General features: G+C 37.4%; 1 protein-coding gene across 2 annotated transcripts in view; it reads left to right on the top strand.

Annotated features, from left to right (window-relative positions):
• The window catches only part of LOC149848258 (uncharacterized), a 57623-nt gene that overhangs the window by 1504 nt on the left and 30039 nt on the right, over positions 1 to 26080 (top strand). For both annotated transcript variants that reach the window (XM_089986869.1, XM_089986921.1), the window contains exons 2-3: positions 661 to 860; positions 4590 to 4691. In XM_089986869.1, coding sequence (XP_089842995.1) covers positions 661 to 860; positions 4590 to 4691 — 302 coding nt within the window. The remainder of the gene's footprint in view (positions 1 to 660; positions 861 to 4589; positions 4692 to 26080) is intronic.

The raw sequence follows: 26080 nt of genomic DNA, 5'->3' as shown, positions 1-26080 counted from the left end.
GATCACAGAAGAGTGCTTTTGTCTGCAGTATTAGGCTTTTCATTCTCATTCAAAATTGTTCTGGCATTGATATATGCATAAAACTGGGAATGCTTGCTTGAAACTTCATTTTGCGTTGGTTTTCACTCACATGCACTTCTTGGCAGACTAACTCCATGTTGTTCTTTATATAAATTTCTTAATCAATTATATTTGTTATGTTGTATAGAAATGGTTCTCCCTCTTGAGTCAAATAATTTTACTTGTCTTTTTAGTTTGATATCTGCTAATGCTACCATGAGCAATGTGGTGGACTAGACTTCTCTCTAGTTATTCCTGTAGGGTGCTATTTCTTTTGGAGCTTTTGAAGTAAAATGCGGATGTCTTCGGACCAGCCTTTTCCTCAGGTTCTCGTCTGAGAGGATTTTTTTTATTGTAATGATTTTGCTTGGTTGATGGTCAGAAAAAGGTGGCCATCTTTCTTTGGCTACCATTTCACAATAATGCTAGGCTTGCAACCTAGATAAATTAATATGAAGCATTTCCCCATTCAAAGCGAGAATGGTTTCAACTACTGATTTTTTTTTTCTGTATTATTGCTGGTAATTGTAATGTGGATATGTTTCTTTCCTTGTGTTGCTTGGAGTAGTTTATTGAGTTGGTTGTTGCACATTATTGAAGGCAGTTGCATTCTTCGAGTATGGCATCATGGTTCTGCACTACAGGCATGTAAATGCCCCATATGTCGCCGTATGATTTCTTTGTTGATACCTTGCGAGGATGCACTTCGTCAACGCCACGAACCAGAAGCTTCCCAGGTTATTGAAGAGATTGAAAAATACAACCGTACATTTGGTGGCGGCTCGCTGAGCCTTATTCAGGTATCCACATTTCTCTGCTGATTGTTTCATTGTCTTGTATGTTCTGCAAATCTTTCATTGATCCATTTCATCATTTAACTGTTTGCAATCTAAACTTGTGTTTGTTGAAGTTAGAGATGTTATTTATATTTTTATGTTTGTTTTCTGGGGCTAACATAGACTTTTATTTGCTACATCTAAGTGGCATATTTTTAGAACTTCCAGGCTGCTATTTCAGATTGCATAAATTATGGAACTTTTCGTATTATTCATTTTTAATTGTTAGGTGGACACGGAAAATGTGACAGAGAAGTTAGTATCACAATTTTCAATTTTTATCAGTCAAGATGCAGTCTAAGAGGTTGAAAATATGAGGAATGCAACTACAACTATGTCAGATTAACATGCCTAAGAGGGCACAGGACTTGCCATTCTGGGGTAGTTCCCTATCGAGAATGGTATATGAAGGGGCACAACACCAGAGTAATTGGGACTATCCCTGTGACATATTTTCACGGCATTTATGTTCTAAATGCTACTTGCATCAATCTTATGATTTTTCATATCATAATTTATTCTGCATCATTATTTTCTTAGAGAAACTACTGTGTCCTTTCCTGGGAAATCAATGAGTACAATAGGTCTAATTCAATGGGAATAATGTTATTAGCTAGTTTTACTTGCTGGATAGTAAATAGGACTTGAGATATGATAGAACTGATTATAAAAGGGAATAGGGTGAGGAAATGGCGTCTAGGCATGCAAATAATTAGTGCAAGTTTGTCATTAGTCTTGCGACAACTTGCTTCATTTCCTTTGCTGTTTCAAGAAACATTTTGGACTGTGCCACAAACTCAAAGTTTGATGGTTATTGGAAACAATAGTGGAAAATGATGCAGATGAATTCCGAATCGTGTCCTGAAAGTTTATCATCGGCCTTGATAGCACTTGGTGAGTTGGTTCTTTCCTTTTATTCTCTAAGAAATTTTCTGGGATTTGTTCGCTATGGTTTTTACAAAAAATGCTGTTACCAAGGGTAATTGCAGTCTCGGTTGCATTGGTGAAACCTCTTAGATGTTATGCCAAATGACCACTAGTGCTTCTTCAAAACAAGGCAGTTTATAACTAATATCTATGTTCAAGAACAAGTTGCAATGAAAAGTCTAGCTCTCAAATATAAAAATACAGCACTTTTTCTAGTTTGTATATGTTTACCATGTTACTGAAACAAGAAATCAGTTGGCTACAATAAGTAGCATCTGCAGTCAGAGTAATGGCACCAGACCAACTAAACTAAGTCTTAATGGTTGATCTAAGATTATGTGTAAGTTAGCTCTCTTTTAATTGCATGTCAATATTCAGAATTTCAGATTATATGACCATTACGAATAAGAACTACACATATAAAGTAAATACAACAAATGTATTGGGGGACAATGCTGTGGAAATCATATCATAATGTATATCACAAGGGTCTAAGATACAGATTTATGTTGGCATTTCATATTGTAGTATAAATTACAAACAAGTACTTTAAAATACAAAGTAAAATCATAAAAAAATCAAGTTAAAACATTTGGGATTTTGACCATAAAAAAGAAAACAATCAGCACACATTAGCAAAGACTAATTACGAGAGTAGTATAGCATCAATGGATTTATAATGAACAGTAGATAGCACGTGATGCCATTAACAAAGATAATTAAAATTCATAAACTAACTACTGGAGTATGCACTGTATTTAATTTCTTCCCTGAACAATATCAGGGAAGAAATAAAATCTTTATGGTTTTGGGATAGATTTATTGGGCTCAAAAGCAAATTAGAAGATTTGAATAAAAAATGATTAAAATCTATACCTAGGTTGGAAGCATATTTCCCTTAGTTCTTTTGTTATTTACAGTGGAACAAAAAGCCATCATCATGGAATCAAAATTTTGATTCTATGGTTGCATGTGTATTTCACCAAAATCATGCTTTCTTAATCAATATGTGTAATGCCCTTATTTTTTGTGCTAGTGTTAGATTCCATGCTTCATGTAATTCAACAAAATTCTTGTTTCCGTAGAATGGCTTTCCCACAAGCCAAACGTGATATTAATATCATCTTCTTGATGCAGGATGAGGGATGTGGTTGCTTATGCTTTCTCTTTTGAACAATTTATGAAAAGGCACCTAACTTTTCAGCTATTTACAAATGGGCGCCTGATGTTTCAATTATTACATTTAACCACCTGCTTTTCAAAGTTATATTTCAAAGACACCTGGTCTTAAAATCAGCCAGTTGACCCTGACATAGTGAGAGATAAGACCAAAATGCCCTCATTTCTAAAACCACCTGGAGAGAGAGAGAGAGAGAGAGAGAGAGAGAGAGAGAGAGAGAGAGAGAGAGAGAGAGAGAGAGAGAGAGAGAGAGAGTTGCTCAGTTGCCTCATCACCATCACTATTGCCCGAGAGAGGGTTGTCTGGTTGCCCCATCACCACCACCATTGCCCTCATTTTTGAGAGAGAGAGGTTGTCAGGTTGCCCCATCACCACCACCAATGCCCTCATTTTTGAGAGAGAGAGAGAGAGAGAGAGAGAGAGAGAGAGAGAGAGAGAGAGAGAGAGAGAGAGAGAGAGAGAGAGAGAGAGAGAGAGAGAGAGAGAGTTGCCCCACCACCATGCTCCAATGGATTTAGAATCCAGATGGTAATGCTGAAGGTGGAGATGGTGGTGGCTGTGGGGCAAACCATCAGGCATTTTAGTATTTTCCTTTGTTAAGTCAAGGACAACTGATTGATTGTAGGACCAGGCGTGCCTTTGAAATATAACTTTGGAGAGCAGGCGGTTAATGTAATAATTGAAATGTCGGGCACCCATTTGTAAATGGTTCTTTCTTTTTTCGCATCTGAATTAATTAATGCTCTAACAAATACAAAATTTAGGGCCATCTTTGGCATCGGGCATGCTTTTTGTTCTCCTTTTATAATAATGTAGACTTGGTGTAGGTAGGAGTGTCATGTCCCTCTCAATACCCTTTCTCACCATGATCCAGATTATGATTGCTTTCTTCCTTTGATAGTCTGAATACTTTTCTTTCTTTTGTTCAATAGTTAATTATGCAAATGCCATTTTACATCATAAAGAAAAATGGATTCTTATCTACTCGATCTTTAGATCTACTGGGATCTTTCTATCCAATATCAAAAGTTATGGTGAAATTCTTCTGAGCAAAGAGGTAGCTTTTAAGAAGCTGCCTCATCAATGGATGTCCGACAAGAATATTGGTGACTGCGGTTCTGATTTTGGTAGTCGAGCCACGTGTGAGAGTGAATCTCCAGGTTGACAATTTTACATGTGGGGACCTGATGTAAGGAGTGGAAGTGTGATTCTCAAATGTAGGAGAATCTGTTATTAAGGTTGCACTTAGATTTAAGAAAGTGGCCATTGCTTTTAGAGAAGGTGTAAGCTCTGCTGTCATTTTGTCCTATATTAAATGAGGAATTTATATGTCACACAGACTGGAACATGCATATGGATGAGGACTTGTATTGATTTTAAGATTTTTTCTCTTTCCTTCATATTATCGTTGTTCTGAGCAAAGTAATAATTATGGTTGGAAACTGAAAGAACTTCGGAATATATCTATGTTGATTGCTGATATGATTTTTCCTGTTCACTAGATTGATGAGCTTGCTTTTCATATCCATTACAACTCGTGGTTCTTTTTATTGATGCGCTTCTAACATTTTTGTATTTCCCCTTAGAGGATACGTGATATGCCTTTTCTTCTTAGAAGGTTGATGAGAGAACTCTGTGATCCTCAAAGATCTCTTCCACTTGTATTCAAGGCTCGCATGATTTTTTCAGTTAAGTTCCAAACTCTTCGTGGCATTACATGTTCTCTTATGTGGATAAAACTACTTCATGGTCTTTCCCTTTTCTCTTGTTATGTGAGCATTAATTCAATCTACGCCCTTATTCAATGCATGATGTTGGCATTCCGCACATTGCACTTTTACTACTCCCTCATCTACGATTCTGACGCATCTGCATACCATTAGCCTGTGCATCTCATACAAGCAATCTGCATTAGGCTACTTTCCAATGGGTTAGCACTTAGCATTTCTTTTGGCAACATCATCTTGGGTTCAAGCATGATTTAATATTTCCTTTCCATACTTTATGTTAATCACATCTCAACATGCTGCCTAAATTTGATATATTACCAAATTTTTTCTAAAATCTTTCTCCATAAATCATTTCCTATATAAATAACATGGTAAACTTGCATTAGGTCTTAACTCTTAAGCAATTGCTTATTGTTCGTAACTCTTGAGTCCATGGCTACATGAATTTTTAGGAATATTGGTTTCATGGGTGTCACAAACGGCATTGCCTGAACAGATTTGAAACAACAGTATGTAGTTTGGAATAAAAATGTCAAGTATACTACATTTTACAAAGTTGTAATGTGCACTACATTTGCTTTCTTGTACAATTGTTGTCAATGTTGTAAAAAAAATATCGTAGTCTTATTATAATTGCCAAAAAATAGTATTGTATTGTAACATATTGTAAAAATCACAAATTTAAACTTTAAAACATAAAAAATCCCATAATTTCATATTGCAATAAATAAGACCATTAGTAACAAAGTAAAACCAACAATATCAAATAAAAACAATGATCAACCATAAAAAAACCAAACATCCAAGAATCAAGATAATAAGTTAGTAATCAAATTCATCACTAATTAGAAAAGTGCAAATTATCCAAGTAGCAAACCAAGTAAAGAAAACTTATGCCAGAACATAACCAAATACAAAGAGCCTAATATCTAAATCAAAATGTTTAAGACTTAAGTTTTACAATCCATATTTACAAATAAAATAAAATACTTTCTTATATCATGCCATTCATCATCATCATCGCCATCTCTTTTTTCTTCTTTATGTCCTTCCTTCTTCTCACGATCATCACCAACATATTGGTTTTTTTGTTATAACTTCTGTTGTTCCTTATACATTAATCCATTGCACATCTTCCTCGTTCAACAAGCCAAGCTCTTCTTGAAACCCATTCATCTAATGCATCAAAATTTTGTAAGCTAATGTGATCAAACTATTTTTTATGACTCTGCGCTAATCACTTTGTAGTTATCCCAAAGAATGATGCGTTTTTTTATTCAAAGAAACCACTCCAAGATCAGAGACCTAGCCGTGTTGGCTCTGCCTGCTGTACTTACTGTTGTTGTCATGGTAGCGTAAAACTCCAAGGTCTTACCCATTGCCCCTAGGAAGTCACCACGCTTTGGCTTGTGCAAGGATGATGCCCATGGGATTTGAACCTAGACCACCCGTCTAGTGGCCTAGGCCTCATCCCACTTAGCCAAACCCCTTGGGGCTAAAGAATGATGTATTTGTAAAAAATAAGGCATCAATATATATTGAGCCCTAACTCAATATCCAAGAGAGAAGGACTTGAGAGAGAAGAGAGAAACTTTTCTTTAAAAGAATAGAGGCTGCACACCAATGTTGTTCAAAACGCACCTCAAGGCGCAAAAAGTGCGCCTTGCCTTGAGGCGAGGCCCTTTGTACCTTGAGACACACACGTGTAGTACAAAAGGTATATGACATGCGCATCATAGGCCTTGAGGCGCCTCGCCTGGCGAGACACACACCTCAAATTCATTCGGTCAAATGGGGTCAAAGACCCCGTTTGACCCAATCCAACTTGTAAAAATTAATTAAACGGGGGAGGCCCGATGATTAGGGCACTCCCCTCTCTCTCTCTCTCGTCTCTTCTTCTATTTTTCTCCTTCTTCTCTTCTTTCTTCTTTTTCTTGTTCCCTCCCTTTTCTTCTTCCTTTTCTTCTTCCGTTCTCCTTCTTATTTCTTTCTTCTTCTCCTTCTTCCAGTCTTCTTCTTTTTCTTCCTTCTCTATTTTCTTCTTTCCCTCTTCTTCTTCTTCTTCTTCAAAATCACTGGATTTTTTTTGCAATTAATTGACTGTATATAAAAATTGTATATGTCAATTTTGCTAGCTTGTTTATGCATTAGTTTGTTTATATAAAAATAGTACATGTGAAATTGTTACTTTCAGTTTGTGTAGTTATTTGCAAATATGCATGTGACTGTATGTAATTGTACTTGACTCTTAGATCATGGAAATTGAAAATATTTTTTTGTTAAATGAAAATGTTTGTTTTTTTGTTTGTGAGACTAAGTGTAGATATGAATTATTATGTGTGATTTTAGTAGTTTGATAGAGCTAATTTTTCAAACAAGCATGCATGAAAAATTAGCTTAATGTTTGTTTAGAACTTAGATGAATTAGTGTGCATTATATGATAATGTTGTGGAATTTGATTGTTAGTGATTTTGTTAAATTTTCATTGAATGCTCATATTTTATTTCTTAGATATTTGCATAGATCAAGTTGTTGCATTAGTATTACTTTTACATGTTAATCTCATATTTTCGGTATTTGTTTGAGATCTTTTTTTTACTGGTTTTGCTTCATCAATAAATCATTTCTTTTATTTATTTGTATTTTTAGATATTTTTTTAAGTTTTAATTTTTTTTTGAGGCTTACGCTTTACACCTTGAGGCTTATGCCTCGCTTTGGTTTTTGGAGCGCTGGGCTACGCCTCACCGCTTTTCACAACATTTCTTCACACATAGAAAGTTGTGCCCTCTTTGATTTTATAACTCCTTTCTTTACATTGGACACATATGCCCTCACTAGGGGTTGCAACAATATTATAGGAAAAGGGTAAAAGGATCAAAGAGTTTTACAACTTAAAACACAAAATAACATATGTAGATTTACAACTTAAAACATAACATAACATGTGGATCTTGGATCATAATGATCCAAGATTCATTCCACAAGTCTTAACACCCTCCCTTAAGTTAAACATGGTTTTGAACCATATTCAACTTGCTCTTCATAAATCAAAACCTCTCCTTAGTGAATCCTTCTGCAAAGAGATCCGCTACTTGATCATTGGTACTAATGTACCTAGCTTCTAACTCAAAGTCCTCCATCCTTTGTCTAATGAAATGTTGATCAATCTCAATGTGTTTTGTCCTTCCATATTGAATAGGATTGTGTGAAGCCTTTTGTAACCAATCTTGCCTTGAATCTTTCTATGCTGCTATATGGTTTAAATTTGACTTTGTATACCCACCCTGATCCCGCTACATTCTTGTCTCTTGGTCTTTTCACAATATCCCATGTTCGACACTCATACAGTGCCTTGATCTCCTCATTCATTGCATCCACCCATCTTTGGTCTAACTTGGCTTCTAAAAATGTCCTCGGCTCAGAATATTTCTCTATTTCTGCCAAAACAGTTGATGGTCAAGGGGGAAGTTATCATAACTTAACCTATCAATGGGATGTCCGACACCTTGATCTACACAACATGGGCTGTTTAAGGTACTCATGATTCTCTGATGTGGGGTCAGAAGTAAATCCTGAAGTTCCTGGATGATTAGAAGAGGAGGGTGTTGTACTTCTTCAAATATAAACCTGCCCAAATCTGGAACCATGATGAGTATCAGGTGGCACTTTTGCAGATTCTGCAATGTCAGCTTGATTAACATATGTTATTTCATGATGCCGGGTGTATAGAAGCATTGTCTGTGACTGGAGGCTCTTCTGTGTGTAATGTTGCTGGTATTGAGGAAATAAGTTGATCACTCAATCAAGGTGAATAAGTTTCTATCTCTGTTGTTGTACCATGTTGCTTAACTATTTCAGAGAATTTCTGAAATGAGTGCTTATCGAAAACAACATTTTTGGAAGCATGAATGCACCTGCTTTCAACATCAAATCATCTATATCCTATGTCACATGGGTGCGGGTGCGGGGATTCGGCACTTCCAAAAAACCCGGGTGTGGGGGTGCGGCAGGGGCAAAAATGTATATATATATATATATATATATATATATATATATATATATATATATATATATATATATATATATATATATATATATATATATATATATAAGGGGGGTCTGGGGTTCCCCCCAGCGCGGGTCCCATGGGCAACAAAAGCACAAGCATTCCTTGAAGAATGGCTGTTGATCGAGTCATCGATGAACCAAGTCCTTGGCATCGACGATTTAGCTAGACAACGCACAATGGTTTGGTCATGGATCAACCAACTTGGGAATGTGCGTGTCACAAGTTCCTGCTCTTATGAGGATGGTGTTTGTGGGACTCGCATGGGGAGTTGAAGTGGCCAACTCTGGTGCTCAAAATCCAAGCCCTGTTAAAAAGGCAAATACCCACCCCGCGTAACCTTGGTGACTTCTGAGCGGGTCACCAGTCACCCCGCCTTGAATACGCACTATGTAGGTTCGACTAACTTGTTTCAAATGCTCGACTAACTTATTAAAAGCAAGTCAGACTCAAGGGTCACCCAAAAGAACCAGTTATAGACTCTAGTCGAGTCGAGTGAGTTTGCCAGGATAAAACAAAGAGCTATTTTGAGTGTGGTTGGAGACTGTTGAACTGAAATGAAAGGCTTGGAGCCCGTGACAGCCTGGCACTTTATGGCTTTTTCGTTTCAAAAAGCTGGAATCGTCGTCCAAAAGCAAAAGCAAAAACAAAAAGGAGTGACTTCCCATACATACAACCAATGACTAGTTGCCGCGTTACGCCTGTCAGTGTCCCAAGTGTCGAACAAAAAACGTTTCTTTGAAAATGAAAGGTCACATCGACCACGTCACGTAAGTCCAAAGACATATGAGGACGATGGAATGATCATTATCCTGGGCTTGGGCTTGGGCCTGGGCAATTTTTTTTTAAATTCTGCAGCCCATTTCATAGGGCAAAATTAAAAAAAACAAAACAAAAAAAGGGACGAAAATGACCCTGGGTGCGGTCAACGCACCCAGGGTCGGGTTGACTGCACCCGGTGCCGCACCCACACCCGCGTCGAGTCGCGTCGACGCGGGTGCGGCACCCTGCTAGCCGAATCCCTGTGACATAGCCTATATCCATCATAATCATCAACATATCTCTTACAAGTTTGCAGACTATGCCTTGTTTGCAAACATGTTTTGCATGTCATTATCAATAATGATATATGCAACAGAGTGTAAAGCCTCCGTCCATAAAATATACAACCGTGTCCCAAAAGCTTTCTAATTCCAATTATCTGATTTGGAAAAGACAAATTCTACCTTTTATTCGGAGTCAAGATCTTGCAGAACATCTAGATGGATCTTGGGATATTGGGTTTTCAAGAAATAGAGAGATGAATAAGAAAACAAGGAATATAGATAAATAGAGGAAAATAAGAGGCACAAATCTGATTTAGAAACCAAAAAATACCTTTAGATTGGAGAGGAAGATCTTGAGGGACACCCAAAGTTGAATCAATTCCTCAATCTGCTATTGAACCCTAACTCAATCATCTAAGAGAGAAAGCGGACTTGAGAGAGAAGAGAACTTTTCTTCAAAAGAATAGAGGCTGCATACATAGAAAGTTGTGCCCTCTTGATTTTATAACTCCTTTCTTTACATTGGACAAGTATGTGTGAAAGTATCTTCAACAAGATACTATGATCAAAACCTTAATATTCTTGATAACAAATATGTGCACACATGCACAATAAGAACACTTGTGCATAAAAGCACAAAATCACAAACTCTCACAAATGCACCAAAGGCATACAAATAAATATTCGAACTTTATTAGAAGCTTGGGCTTTGACTCAAAACCATGAGAATACAAGAGGGGAGAGGCCCCTAATTATAACCAAACATGGAGCCACATAGGGGGCTCCCAAGAGAGTCGTTGGGAGCCCCCAACGACTTTTTGGGGAGCCTCCCTATGTGGCACAAAATACAAAAAATAAAAAAGAAAGAAAGAATAAGAAAAATAAAAGAATTTAAAAAGTTACAATCATATTTCAAAATGGAATATGCGTAAAATAAGTATTTACAGAAATACCCTTTTCGGGTGAACAATGAGGCAAAAAAGAAATATATATATTTATGTAGAGAGTGATACATATACATATATACACAGTACATATGTATATGTATATATATATATATATATGAGTATATATATACAAGATTACAAGATTGATATACATAATTTAACGGTATGCCCCCCTCATTAAGGGTTACAACAATAATACAGGAAAAGGGTAAAAGGGTTAAGGAGTTTTATTAGGGGTGGCAATTTCTGACATGACCCGCCAACCCGACCCGCCAACCCGCCTCTTAGGCGGGTTCGGGTTGGGCTTAAGCCAACCCGTTTAATAAACGGGTCGACCCGCGTAACCCGTTTATTAAACAGGTCGGGTTCGGATTGGGGGTATGCCAACCCGCCAACCCGGCTGACCCGTTTAATAAACGGGTTAGGCGGGTGGGTCAACCCGCCAACCCGACCCGTCAACCCGCCGACCCGTCAACCCGACCCGTCAACCTGACCCGCGAACCTGAGAACCCGTTTACCCGACCCAACCCATTTATTAATGTTAAATTATGTATATATAAATATATATATATATATACATATACTTATATATATATACATTAGTATATATATAAGTATATATGTATATATACATAATTATATAGTTTTTTCCTATTTTGTATAAACCAAAAACCTGATAGGGGTGTTTTGGTAATTCCAAATGTAGCTTTTTCTTTTTTACCTTTTTCTCTTTTTCCCCTTTTTTCTTTTTCCTTTTTATTTTTGTCTTTTTGCTTTTTGGAATCATAAAGGGGCCCCACCCATCTAGTCGTTGGGGCCCCAACAGTCATATTTATGACCGTTGGGGCTCCCAACGACTAGAAGGGAGCCCCCTTTATGGGTCCTCTTTAGTGCTTCCCTCCTCTATATAAAGAGGAGGTTCCCCCTTGTAAATGTATGGGTTTTTACACCCTTCTCTTCCTTTCTTCAATAAATCCAACTTATGACTTTAAGTCATTTTCTATATTTGTGAGTTTTGTGTGTGCACATTTGGTGTTTGTGTTCTTGGCTCTTGTAGTCACTCTTAAGGATTGACTTTTTGCCCTATTGGTGCTTCCGCCTCTTTTCATTACATGGTATCAGAGCTCGGTTGGTGATTGGGCTTTTTCTTTTGTCATCTTGGAAAGCGTGCCTCTTAAAGTTTTGAAGAAAGGAAGTATATTTGGTGCCGATGGAACGTGACTCTAAAGTGGAGCTCTCTTTCAAGCTAAATGGGTCCAACTATCTCATGTGGGCCTCCGCTATGGAAAATCATCTAAGAGGTAAGAAACTTTGGGGTTTTGTTATGGGGACTACTCCCCCGAACCCTCTCTTGTTCTTACCAAAATTGAAAATGAAGTTGAAAAGGCTTTAGATGGCGATGAGCGCATCAAAGCCATTAATGAACATCAATCCAAAATCGAGGATTGGGAAAGTAACCATGCCAAAATTTTGGCATGGTTTATGAACAATGTAGATCTTAAAAATTGTGCCAATATTGCCAAGTTTAGAAGAGCCAATGAGGCTTGGTTTTTCCTTAAGGGTATGTATACCCAAAAGGATCTTGCTCGGCAATTCTTTTGTCAAGAAAAAATTCGTTCCACCAAACAAATGGATATGAGTGTCCGGGACAATTTTAGCTCTCTAACCCCTCTTTGGGATGAGCTTGCCCTTCTTGAGCCCAAATGGGTTGCTCCACAAGACATTGAACTAAGAAGGGAACAAATTGAAAAAGAGCACTTTTTTCAATTCCTTCATGGGCTTCGCCCGGAATTTGAACAAGTGAGGGCATCTCTTCTCCATAGAAGCAAAGCCCTACCTATTGAAGATGCTCTTGCCGATGTATGTCAAAAAGAAACTCGACTTGGCTTGAGCATTAGGAATGATGAAGTTTTGGCCGTTAATAGGCCCGGATCAAATGTTAAAGCATATAGACCTCCCCACTTTAACAAAAATATCAATGGGCCTAGAAAGTGAATCATATGCCACTATTGTAATGAACCGGGGCACATTAGACCGGTTTGTCCAAAGGTTAAAGGAAAGGTTGCCGCGGTTGGAGAAAATTCTCCAAAAAAAGAAGAAAGTACCAAAGAAGGAGATATCAAAGAAACTCTTAATCATATCTCCGAAGTTCTCCAACACCTTCTCAAGTCTTCTCCTTCAACATCTGGAGCCGCCATCGCCTACTCTTCATCACCTCCAGGTATGTGGATACTAGACTCTGGTGCTTCTTTCCATATGACATCTCATAAAACCTCCCTTTCCAATGTTTTTTCCGAACCCATGTCCTCCTATGTTTCAACGGCCGATGGAACGTCATTAAAAATTGAAAGTATTGGAACACTTGACTTCAAAAATTCTCAAAACTTTTTTGTTCCTAAAGTAAGAGTTGTTCCAAAAATTAATTTAAATCTTTTTTCCGTTTCCCAAATCACCGACCATGGATGCCAAGCCTCTTTCTCACCTAAAGATTGCATCGTGCAGGATCTCCAGTCAGGGAAGCTGATTGGGCAAGGCCATAGAAGGGGTGATCTCTATTTTATGGATTTTTGACGCTTCCATCTAAGTCATCTTGCAATCTTGTTAAAGACAAAAGTATTGGAATTTGGCATGAGAGACTTGGTCATCCAAATTTTGTAAAAATGTCTCTTTTCCCTTTTTTGAACAATACTTGTAAAGACAATCACATGACTTGTAAAGATTGCATTTTTGGGAAATCTAAAGCTACTCCATTTCCTCAAAGAAGTTATTTTGCCACTCGGCCACTTGAACTTGTTCATTCCGATGTGTGGGGACCTTCTCCAATTTTATCTAAAGGAGGTTTTTCGTATTATGTGGTCTTTATTGATGACTTCACTAGATTTACGTGGATATACTTCTTAAGTCGCAAATCTGAAGTCTTCTCGTTCTTTAAAGAATTTCATGCAATGGTTAAAAATCAATTTTTGGGAAATCTATCTATTCTTAGGTCCGATTCGGGAGGTGAATATATGTCTAATGATTTTCAAAATTACTTAAAAGAAAATGGAATTTGTCATCAACGTTCTTGTCCCAACACTCCGCAACAAAATGGTCTTGCGGAAAGAAAGCATAGGCACATAATAGAAACTACAAGAACATTATTGATTTCAAAAAATATCCCAAAATCCTTTTGGGCCGAAGCGGTTCTAACTTCAACATATCTCATCAATAGAATCCCTTCATCCTCTTTGAAAAATCTTTCTCTATTTGAAAAACTTTACAATATGTCTCCCGATTATAAAAGATTAAGAATTTTTGGATGTAAATGCTTTGTTTTAACTTGCAAAAATGATAAACTTTCTCCTAGGGCTATTGAATGTATTTTTTGGGGATATGGCGAAAAACAAAAAGGATATCGATGTTTTGACATACTTAATAATAAACTTTATATCTCAAAAGATGTCACATTCCTCGAAGAAGAAAATGGTTTTTCGCATCAACCAAATGAAAATATTGACTATTCCTTTTTATTTGACTTGTTACCTCAAGAAAACATCATAGATGATCATATTGATCTTAATGAACCTCTTAATGAAGATCTTGTTGAACATCCAAATAATGATCAAAACTTAGAAGAAAATGCTTCAAGACAAATACAAGTCTACTCTAGAAGGAATGAAAGAAATCCTTCATGTGCCCTTGAAAGATTTTCTCAAAATGAGTCGATAGAAGAAACCTCTCAAAGAAGATCAAATCGCATTCCTAAGATTCCAAATAGATTTGTTTCTTATGACTCTTTTTCCCCTAATTATCGAGCATGTCTTCTTGCTCTTCACTCCTTTCATGAACCATCTCATACCATCTCATTACAATGATGCTAAACAATATGATCATTGGAACGAAGCTATGGAGCTTGAACTTAATGCCCTTAAAAAGGCACAAACTTGAGAAATCATTGATCCTCCCAATGGCAAGAAACCCATTAGATGTAGATGGGTGTTTAAAGTAAAAACTAAGAGTGATGGTTCATTAGAAAGATATAAAGCTAGGTTGGTAGCCAAAGGTTATGTCCAAGAGTATGGGGTAGACTATGATGAAACTTTTGCCCCAGTTGCTCGAATGACTAGTGTTCGAGCTCTTATTGCTATAGCTTCTGTTAAAAAATGGCCCATCTTTCAACTTGATGTTAAAAATGCTTTCTTGAATGGTAATTTAAATGAAGAAGTTTATATGGAACCACCTCCAGGTATGAATTTAAATGGAAAAGTTTTAAAATTAAAAAAGGCTTTGTATGGACTTAAGCAAGCTCCTAAAGCTTGGTATGACAGGTTTAGTAATGTATTAATCAATTTAGGTTTTTGTTCTTGTTATACTGACACTGCTCTTTTTGTCAAAAGGACAAGTGACTCCATTATTATGCTTCTGCTGTATGTTGATGATATAATCATCATTGGGAATGACAAAAAGGGAGTAAATGATGTTAAGTCTATATTAAAAGATACTTTTGATATGTCTGACCTTGGTTATTTGAGATATTTTTTAGGAATTGAAGTGGCTTATTCAGCGCGTGGGTACATCTTATCTCAAATGAAGTTAGCTGCAGAAATTTGTACCAAATCAGGAATATCTGATGAAAAGAAAGTGGAGACTCCTGAAGTTATCAATGCGAAACTAAGACTTGAAGATGGTGTTCTTCTTGAAGATCCAACCCCCTACCGTCAATTAATTGGATCCCTCACCTATTTATCCATCACACGTCCAGACATAGCTCATGCGGTTCATGCAGGGAGCCAATTTCAGCACGCTCCTACTACGGTTCATATGGCGACCGTAATGAGAATTGTGCGATATATCAAAAATACCATCTCCAAGGGACTCTTCTTATCCTCTTCCTCATCTCTTGAATTGACTGCTTTTACAGATGCTGACTGGGGAGGAAATCCCAATGATCAGATCTCAATTACGGGTCTTTGCATTTTTTTAGGTGAATCTCTTATCTCGTGGAGATGCAAGAAGCAGCAGAAGGTCTCCTTATCATCTACTGAAGCTGAATATCGGGCTATGACAATGATAACTATGGAGATTGTGTGGCTCAGAAGTCTTCTTGGTGACATGGGCGTTCCCATTTCCACTCCCACCAAGCTCTGTTGTGATAACAAGAGTGCGATATACATTGCCAACAATCACACCTTTCATGAGCGGACCAAGCATATCGAAATGGATTGCCATTATGTTCGAGACGAATATCTGTTAAAATGTAAACTGCAATATATATATTATTTAATATTATTATATTTTCTTTTATTATTTTCTTTTTCTATTTTTTTTATTTTCTTTTTTAGCATCTAGTTCAATAGAAACTAGATATTTTGATCCAGTCAAGTTCCTGTTGGAACTTGACTGTGCAAGTAGCTGTTGGACTGTAGTCCAACAACTATAATAAATGCTGTTGGACTATAGTCCAACAGCTATAATAATAAATGCTGTTGGACTGTAGTCCACAGCTATATTAAGAGACGTTGGAATCCAACGTCTCTTTTTGGAGAGCTCAAAATGAGCTCTCCTCTCTCTCCCATTGTTTTGTATATATAGGGGTGAACCCCTTCAATGTAAATAACCATGCTTCTTAAGCATTTTGTTCATGAATAAAGTATTATTTATTTTTCAAGTGTTCTTCCCTTTATACCCTTTCAAGGGTCATGCTTGTAGTGTCTCCAATAGACACTTGTTTGTGAGTTATTTGTGCATTTGTTGAAGACCACCATTTCATTACATGGTATCAAAGCTACGAAATCCTTAGATCTTGAAGTGCTTCCGCCTCGATTTCCGTGCCACATTTACAAAAGGTGTTTCATCACCTTGTTCTTGGCTCAAGAAGATTTGTTTGAAGAAAAGCGAACTTGTGCTAAAAAAAATTTGGTTTTGTATCCTCTCTTATTCCTTTGTCTACTCTTTTTCTTTTCTTTTTATTTTTCTCTCTCTCTCTCCTCCTATTTATTCCTCTCTTACCCTTGTAAAAGATGGATGACAATGATAAGATCACCATCATTCCTATGAAGCTAAATGATACTAACTATGTAATGTGGGCTTCGATTATGAAGCACCACATTTGGGGAAAAGGTTTATGGGGTATAGTGGATGGTTCCGATTTGGAACCTAAACTATCTCTTACCAAGAAAGAGGGTGATAAAGAGGTTCCTCTAACGGAAGAAGAGAAGAGTAAGGCGTTAGCCACTTATGAAAAGAAATGGAAAGAATGGAGGATAGGACATGCAAAAATTATGTCATGGCTCATTAATAGCATATACATTAAAAAATGCTCTAGTCTAGCTAAGTTTGAGCATGCCGATAAGGCTTGGGAATACCTCAAAAACATGTATTCCCTTAAAGATATTGCACATGTATGCAATTTACAAGATAAAGTTCGGACAATGACTCAAAAAGATAAAACTATTCGAGAATATTATAATGAGTTGTCCGAACTTTGGGAAGAGTTGGCTCTTCTTGAGCCCAAATGGCATTGTGCCGAAGACATCGAGCTTCGCCAAAAGCAACTCGATATGGAACATTTCTATCAATTTGTGAATGGTCTAAGGCCGGAGTTTGAATCCACCAAATCGGCCCTTTTACATCGTGGAAAAATTCCTTCTATTGTTGATACTATAGAAGAGCTCACTATGGAGGAAAATGGACTTAGAAAAAGTACTCCAAAAGTTGATGATGACTCCGTTTTAGTTGTATCTAGACCGGGGAATCATACTCGTACTTACAAGCCGCCTCATTTTGAAAGGCAAAACGGCGACTTTGATAAAAGAAAAGTTATTTGTCATCATTGTCATGAACCGGGGCACTATAGGCCTCAATGTCCAAAGTTAAAAAGAAGAGAAGAAAAAAGAGTTGCATCTGTTGAATCTGAGTCAAAAGATCAAGATGCACCTGTGTCTATGGCTCAACTGATGGAAATCCTTCAACCTCTTCTCAAAGGGGTATCCTCCTCAACCGAAGCCTCAACTGGAGCGGCAGTTGCATCTTTCTCCGGTCCAGGTAACTTTCCTTGGCTTTTAGATTCTGGTGCTTCTTTTCATATGACCCCAAATGTTAATAGTCTATCCGAATGTCTTAAAAATGACTCAAGTGTGTCAAAGGTTTTTACAACCGATGGCACATCTCTCGAAGTAAAAGGAATAGGATGTTTTGAAAATCTTCAAAAATCCAAAAGATTTTTTATCCCAGAAGTTAGATATATCCCTAAACTTAATTTGAATCTCTTATCTGTCTCGCAAATATCTGATTATGGATGTAATATCTCCTTCTCTTCTCATGGTTGCTGGGTACAGGATCGCCAGTCAGGGAAGCTGATTGGGGAAGGCCATAGAGAAGGAGGACTTTATTACATGGACTTTTTGGAATTACCCAAGAATGCATTTTGTTATAATATTCAGAAATTAGAATTGGATTTATGGCACAAAAGGCTTGGCCATCCTCATATGTCTAAAATTCAATATTTTCCAAGTTTGGAAAAATTTTGTAATTCTGAAAATTTTTCTTGTAAAGACTGCATTCTTGGCAAAATGAAAAGGTTACCATTTCTTAGTAGAACTTTTGTTTCCTCACGACCACTTGAGTTAATACATTCGGATGTTTGGGGCCCCGCACTAGTTATTTCCAAAGGTGGTTATACATATTATGTCATTTTTGTTGATGACTTTTCTAGACATACTTGGATTTATTTTCTTAAACATAAATCTGATGTCTTTGCTAACTTCCAAATATTTCATAAAATGGTTAAAAATAAGTTTCAAAATGATATTTCTGTTTTTCGCACTGATTCAGGGGGAGAATTTATGTCCAACGAATTCAAAGACTATCTCAATTTACATGGTATTACACATCAAAGATCATGTCCACACACTCCACAACAGAATGGCCTAGCCGAACGCAAACATCGGCACATTATGGAAACTACTAGGACATTGCTAATTGCAAATCAAGTTCCAAAAAGTTTTTGGGCTGAAGCGGTCCTAACTGCCACCTACCTCATTAAAAGGATGCCATCTTCCTCATTAAAGAATACAACTCCAATAGAAAAGCTTGTTAATTTAACTCCAGATTATTCTAGATTAAGAGTCTTTGGATGCAAATGTTTTGTTTTCACCAACAGAAATGATAAACTCTCTCATCGTGCAATCCCATGTGCCTTTTTAGGATATGCTGATAATCAAAAAGGCTACAGGTGTTTCGATTTTCAAAATGACAAATTATATGTGTCAAGAAATGTATCTTTTTTGGAAAAAGAAAGCTTCTTTGAATTTGAAAAATCCAAGGATGTCACTGAATACTCGTTTTTAATTGATCCAACTTCAAAATCCAATGAATGTGATGTTGGATATGACCTTGACAATGATCAAAGTCCTATTGTTGTTGAAAATGATGATAATGAAGAGCAAATCCATAGGGATGTTAGTCTACAATATTCAAGACGTAGAGAGCAAAATCTTCCATGTGCATTACAAAAATACTCTGAAGTCCCACCTAGAAGAACGTCTAGAATCTCTAAACCTCCAGAAAAATTTGTGTCTTATGAATCTTTTTCACCCACGTATAGGGCCGCCATTACATTAATACAATCATATGTTGAACCATCATCCTATTCTCAAGCAAAAAATCATATAGAATGGATAGAAGCCATGAAAATAGAATTGGATGCACTAGAAAAGGCCAATACTTGGACGATACAAGATATTCCTCCGGGTAAGAAACCTATAGGTTGTAGGTGGGTATACAAAGTCAAAACCAAAAGTGATGGGACCCTGGAAAGATATAAGGCCCGTTTAGTAGCAAAAGGATATGCCCAAGAGTATGGCATCGATTATGAAGAAACATTTGCTCCTGTGGCCCGTATGACCACTGTTAGAACTTTAATAGCCTTGGCCTCCATTAGAACATGTCCTATCTTTCAATTAGATGTCAAAAATGCTTTTCTGAATGAGAATCTCGTTGAAGAAGTATACATGGAAGCCCCACCTGGTATTAGTATCCCTAAGGGTAAAGCTCTTCGTCTAGAAAAAACTCTTTATGGTCTTAAACAGGCTCCAAAAGCCTGGTATGACCGATTTAGTCATGTTATGCTTGATATTGGTTTTCAACCTTGTTTAACTGACACTGCTTTGTTTGTTAAGAAATCTGATGCAGGCATCATTATTCTTCTTCTCTATGTGGACGATATGATCATCACCGGAGGCGACAAACAGGGAGTTGCAAATATCAAATCTCTTCTTAAAACTCACTTTGAAATGACTGACTTAGGTTTATTAAGATATTTTTTAGGCATTGAAGTTGCTTATTCCCTTCGGGGGTATTTGATATCTCAATCTAAATTTGCTCTTGATATCGTTTCCAGGTCTGGAATTACAGATGATAAGAAAGTAGACACTCCAGAAGTTGTCAATGTTAAAATGAAAATTGATGATGGAGAACTTCTTGATGATCCTACTCCTTATAGACAACTTGTTGGAGCTCTTTCTTATCTTTCTATTACTAGGCCAGATATAACTCATGCGGTTCATACAGTTAGTCAGTTTCAGCATGCTCCCACCTCCGTGCACATGGGAGCGATTTTGCGTATTATTAGATACTTAAAATCCTCTATTTCACGAGGACTCTTCTTGTCTGCTTCATCTTCATTAAATTTAATTGCATATACTGATGCTGACTGGGGAGGTGATCCCAATAATAGACACTCAACTACTGGTTTTTGTGTGTTCCTAGGTGAAACCTTAATTTCGTGGAGGTGCAAGAAGCAGCAGAAAGTCTCTCTTTCCTCCACCGAAGCTGAATACAGAGCCATGGCAACCACCACTATGGAGGTTGTTTGGCTCAGACGATTGCTAGCAGATATGGGAGCTAAAGCAACGCAAACTTCAAAGATGTGCTGTGACAACAAAAGTGCGATCTACATTGCAAGCAACCAGACATTCCATGAGCGCACTAAACACATTGAGATGGACTGTCACTATGTCAGAGAGGAATACTTACATGGAACCATTGATCTGCCATATGTTACATCAGAATATCAATTAGCAGACTTCTTCACCAAGCCTCTCGCTGCTCCCAGATTTCACTTCCTCTTAGACAAACTTTCGCTCATTGTACCGTAAGTTTGAAGGGGAGTGTTAAAATGTAAACTGCAATATATATATATATATATTATTTAATATTATTATATTTTCTTTTATTATTTTCTTTTTCTATTTTTTTTATTTTCTTTTTTAGCATCTAGTTCAATAGAAACTAGATATTTTGATCCAGTCAAGTTCCTGTTGGAACTTGACTGTGCAAGTAGCTGTTGGACTGTAGTCCAACAGCTATATTAAGAGACGTTGGAATCCAACGTCTCTTTTTGGAGAGCTCAAAATGAGCTCTCCTCTCTCTCCCATTGTTTTGTATATATAGGGGTGAACCCCTTCAATGTAAATAACCATGCTTCTTAAGCATTTTGTTCATGAATAAAGTATTATTTATTTTTCAAGTGTTCTTCCCTTTATACCCTTTCAAGGGTCATGCTTGTAGTGTCTCCAATAGACACTTGTTTGTGAGTTATTTGTGCATTTGTTGAAGACCACCATTTCATTACAATATCTCAAAGGGACCATCACATTGCCATATGTCACTTCAGAGTATCAACTAGCTGACTTCTTCATCAAGGCGCTCTCAACTCCACGATTCATGTTTCTTCTTGGCAAACTTTCGGTCTTTTCCCCGTAAAGTTTGAGGGGGCATGTTAAATTATGTATATATAAATATATATATACATATACTTATATATATATATATACATTAGTATATATATATATATATAAGTATATATACGTATATATGTATATATACATAATTATATAGTTTTTTCCTATTTTGTATAAACCAAAAACCCGATAGGGGTGTTTTGGTAATTCCAAATGTACCTTTTTCTTTTTTACCTTTTTCCCCTTTTTTCTTTTTCCTTTTTATTTTTGTCTTTTTGCTTTTTGGAATCATAAAGGGGCCCCACCCATCTAGTTGTTGGGGCCCCAACAGTCATATTTATGACTGTTGGGGCTCCCAACGACTAGAAGGGAGCCCCCTTTATGGGTCCTCTTTAGTGCTTCCCTCCTCTATATAAAGAGGAGGTTCCCCCTTGTAAATGTATGGGTTTTTTACACCCTTCTCTTCCTTTCTTCAATAAATCCAACTTATGACTTTAAGTCATTTTCTATATTTGTGAGTTTTGTGTGTGCACATTTGGTGTTTGTGTTCTTGGCTCTTGTAGTCACTCTTAAGGAGTGACTTTTTGCCCTATTGGTGCTTCTGCCTCTTTTCATTACAATTAAATGGGTTGGCGGGTCGTGTCGGGTTACCCGTTTATTAAACGGGTCGGGTTCGTGTTTGCCACAGCCGACCCGTTTAATAAACGGGTCGGGTTCGGGTTGAGGTATGCTGACCCGCCAACCCGTCGGGTCGACCCGCCAACCCGACACGATTGCCACCTCTAAGTTTTATTACTTAAAACACAAAACAACACATGTGAATTTACAACTTAAAACATAACATAACGTGTGAATCTTGGATCCTAATGATCCAAGATCCATTCCACATGTCTTAACAGTATTAATATTAGTCTTTTTTGTTATTGTATTCTTTGAATCATAGTTATAAAAATGTTATAATACCTCTGTCTTAGCCGCAAACTATAGCGGGCAAAAATGAGATCATTGAGCCATTTATATTTAGGTGTTTTCTCCTCTTCATGTGGATATGCTCAAATGCACTTTAGTTTTATTCACATCTACTTGCACTAGTTTTTTATTCAAAATTTGACAATAAAGGCAAGTTGGGAACATCAATCCCAAACCTATTCCACCATAAATCTAAATGCAGACAAAAAAATGTTGATTGTTTAATTATAAAAAATTAAATATTGAACTAAGCAACTAATGCAAAACACATATAACATGTTAGCTAAAAAAGGAAATTTAAAAATACAACATGAGTTGAGTTACGTGGATGCAACAAGTATGGTTTCACCAAGATGAAGGATATTTGCGATCAACTGGCGATGATTCAGCAGTCAATTAACAACTCAGACAAGGTATTCTATGCAATGACAGGTCTTGTATATGGCTATGAATTGTTTACAGCTTTTGTGTATGCCAAGCCACGATCTTAGTTGTCAAAAACGATAGGCGGAAGAACCCTAAAAGACCTAATCGGGGCCTAGGCGGGACTAGTCGGACTAGGCGGGACAAAAAAAACATTGAAAAAAGTAAGAATATCACAATAAATTGTTAAATTTATGTAACAAACAAAAACAATTGTGATTGTGACCGTGAATGACGTATAAGTGTGTTTCAATATAACATATTGCAAACTTTGTATAATTGCATAACATTGAACATAAACATTAACAATATTGAATGAAGTAAATATAACATAAAAACAAACAACTATGAATGAAGCAAATATGACATAAAAACAAACAACTATGAATGAAGCAAATATGACATAAAAACAAACAATTATGAATGAAGCATATATAAAATAAAAACAAACTATTGTGAATGAAGAAAATATAACATCAAAATAGACAATTATGAATGAAGAAAATATAACATAAAATCAAATAATTATGAATGAAGCAAATATAGTGTAAAAGAACAGACAATCACAAATGAAGCAAATATATTATAAAAAAGATAATTATGAATGAAGCAACTATGACATAAAAACAAACAATTATGAATAAAAACAGTGTAACTGTGTGTATGTCTATATATATATTAAGGATGACATGTTTATATTTTTAATATAAATAAACATATTATATATATATATATATATATGAAAAAGATACAGAGAGACAGATTATAAATAATGTATTATAATACTAAGAAACAAATTGTATAATGTAACTGAAAACACTTATTATATACCTGTGAAAACACATTATATATATATATATATATATATATATATATATATATATATATATAAACCAAGTGGAGGGGTGAGAGGAGGAAGAAGAAGAAAAGGTGAAAGAAAGAAAAAAAAAGTGAAAAAAATAGAAGGGAAGAAGGAAAAAGTGGAAGAAAAGAAAGGGAAAAGGAAGAAAAAGAAGAAGAATAAGAGAAAAAGAAAACAAAAACGAACATGGTGAAAGGCGTGAGGTTAGAGGAGGAAGAAAAAGAAGAGCATAAATGTAAGACGTGTTTTAAAAAAAAAGATGAGTATTTTGGATCCAGGTTGGATCTGACCAGATCCAACCCGGATTCGAGTCTTTAACCCCCCTGTGTTCTATTTAAACCCCCCACAGGGGTTTTATTCCTTTTTAAAAACATCGAGACCCCTCCCGACTCTCGTTGGAGCCCCTCCTCACGTCGGCGCAACCGAAGCCCTTCCTCACACCGTTGCAACCGACCCTGAAACCGATGCTTCCCCTCACCCTCTTCTTCCTCACGCCGACCCACCCTCACCGGAGAACCCCGATGCCTCCCTGCTCTCCCCGAGCTCTCCATCTTCCTCTCGCCGGCACACGAAGGCTCTCGCCCCCCCTCCCCCTAGGTACGCAGTCTTCTGCCTCTCTCTCTCTCTCATTTCAGTTGCCGGCAGGAGGGCACCGCCCTCTTGCTCCTCTTTCTCTCGTCTCTGTGGCCGGCAGGAGGGCGCCACCCTCCTGCCCCTATTTCTCTTCTACCTTTACGTCATGCAGGCCAGAGCCACCTACGGTGGTGGCTCTGGCTCGCCTAAATGGAGGGTGTCGAGCACCCTTCCCCCCTTTTATCTCAGCAGCAGCCTACCGGGACAGTTGACAAGGGGTGTCGACTCTCTTGCCTCACCCATTTGTGCTCCCCTCTTAGCCGAGTTGAGCCCCGATAGGGACAGCCCCTACCGCACTCCTTTGAGCTCCCCTCTTAGTCGAGCTGAGCTTCGATAGGGCCAGCCCTTGCCGCACCCCTTTGTGCTCCCCTCTCAGTCGAGTTGAACCCCGACAGGGCCAACCCCTGTAGCACCCTCTTCCTTCTCTTTTTTCAGCAGCAGCCGTAGGTTGCTGCCACTTTTCTGAGACAGCCGATAGGGGGGTGTCGACTCCCCTGCCGCACCACGAGGTGCTGTCAATGAGTCAAGTTGTTTGAAAATTCAGCCCTAATCGGGGGCGCCAGAGAGGGTGAGAGCCCTGTCATGTTCGAACCCTGTCGCTCCCTTGTAGCCCCCTTCTTGTCGCAAGATGGGGACTAGGCCAGGCTCAGCCTGACCACCAAGCCCACCCCCTCCCATTGGTCGCATAGCCAGCCGAGCTAAGCTCGGCTAGAATTGAGCTCAACTCGGTCTTCGCTTTCAGATCTAGCCGGCTCAGTTGGCAAACTGAGCGTGACTCAGTCGAGCTTTACTAGCCACCTCTTGTACCGAGCTCGGCTCGAACTAGGTTCGGGTTTGGCCCTTGCGATGCAATCATCATTACGACAAGGTTTTTAATGCCATCATTTATGCAGCGCAACGTAATCTTATTAGCACTCCACACCGGCACAACAGACACAACACACTTACCAAGGCACGAGCTCTTGAAAACCTATGTTCGGAATCGTCAGCGAGTTCGACCATCTCTGAGGTACGAAAAAGTTGCATACGAGGACAAATGACAATACACTTCTAACTTTTATATATATATATGTGTATATATATATATATATATATATATATATATATATATATATATATATATATATATATATATATATATATATATATATATTAACTCAAGGATGCAGTTTTGCGTATTCTTGTCAATTTAAATTTTGTCATTTACTTTGCCGTTGCGCTGTAATGTGCACATGCTACTATTTATGTAATTTATTTAGTCGATGTACGGTTTCGTATATCGCGCATTGCTTATGCAATTTATTTAGCCGATGTACTATTTCGTACATCGCGCATCGCTTACGCAGTTTATTTAGCCGATGTACGATTTCGTATATCATGCATTGCTTACACAATTTATTTAGCTCGATGTGTAGTTTCGCATATTGTGCCTTGCTTTGTCATTTACTTTGCCGCCACGTTGTAATGTGCACAGACTTATGCTTTAATATATATATATATATAATTTTATACAGTACGCAGTTTTATGTATTCTTACATACTTTATTTTATACTTGCATGTATTTAAAGACGCAGATTTGTGCATCCTCGCCAAGTCTTTGTTTTTAAAAAGGATTTTACATGCGAGATTTCAAGCTCGAATTATTCGTTGTTTCGAAAAGCAAAACAAGTATTTGGT

Source organism: Nuphar pumila, chromosome 1, assembly GCF_984573655.1.
Source record: "Nuphar pumila chromosome 1, dmNupPumi1.hap1.1, whole genome shotgun sequence".
Taxonomy (NCBI): Eukaryota; Viridiplantae; Streptophyta; class Magnoliopsida; order Nymphaeales; family Nymphaeaceae; genus Nuphar; species Nuphar pumila.
This window is presented reverse-complemented; position numbering and strand designations above follow the sequence as displayed.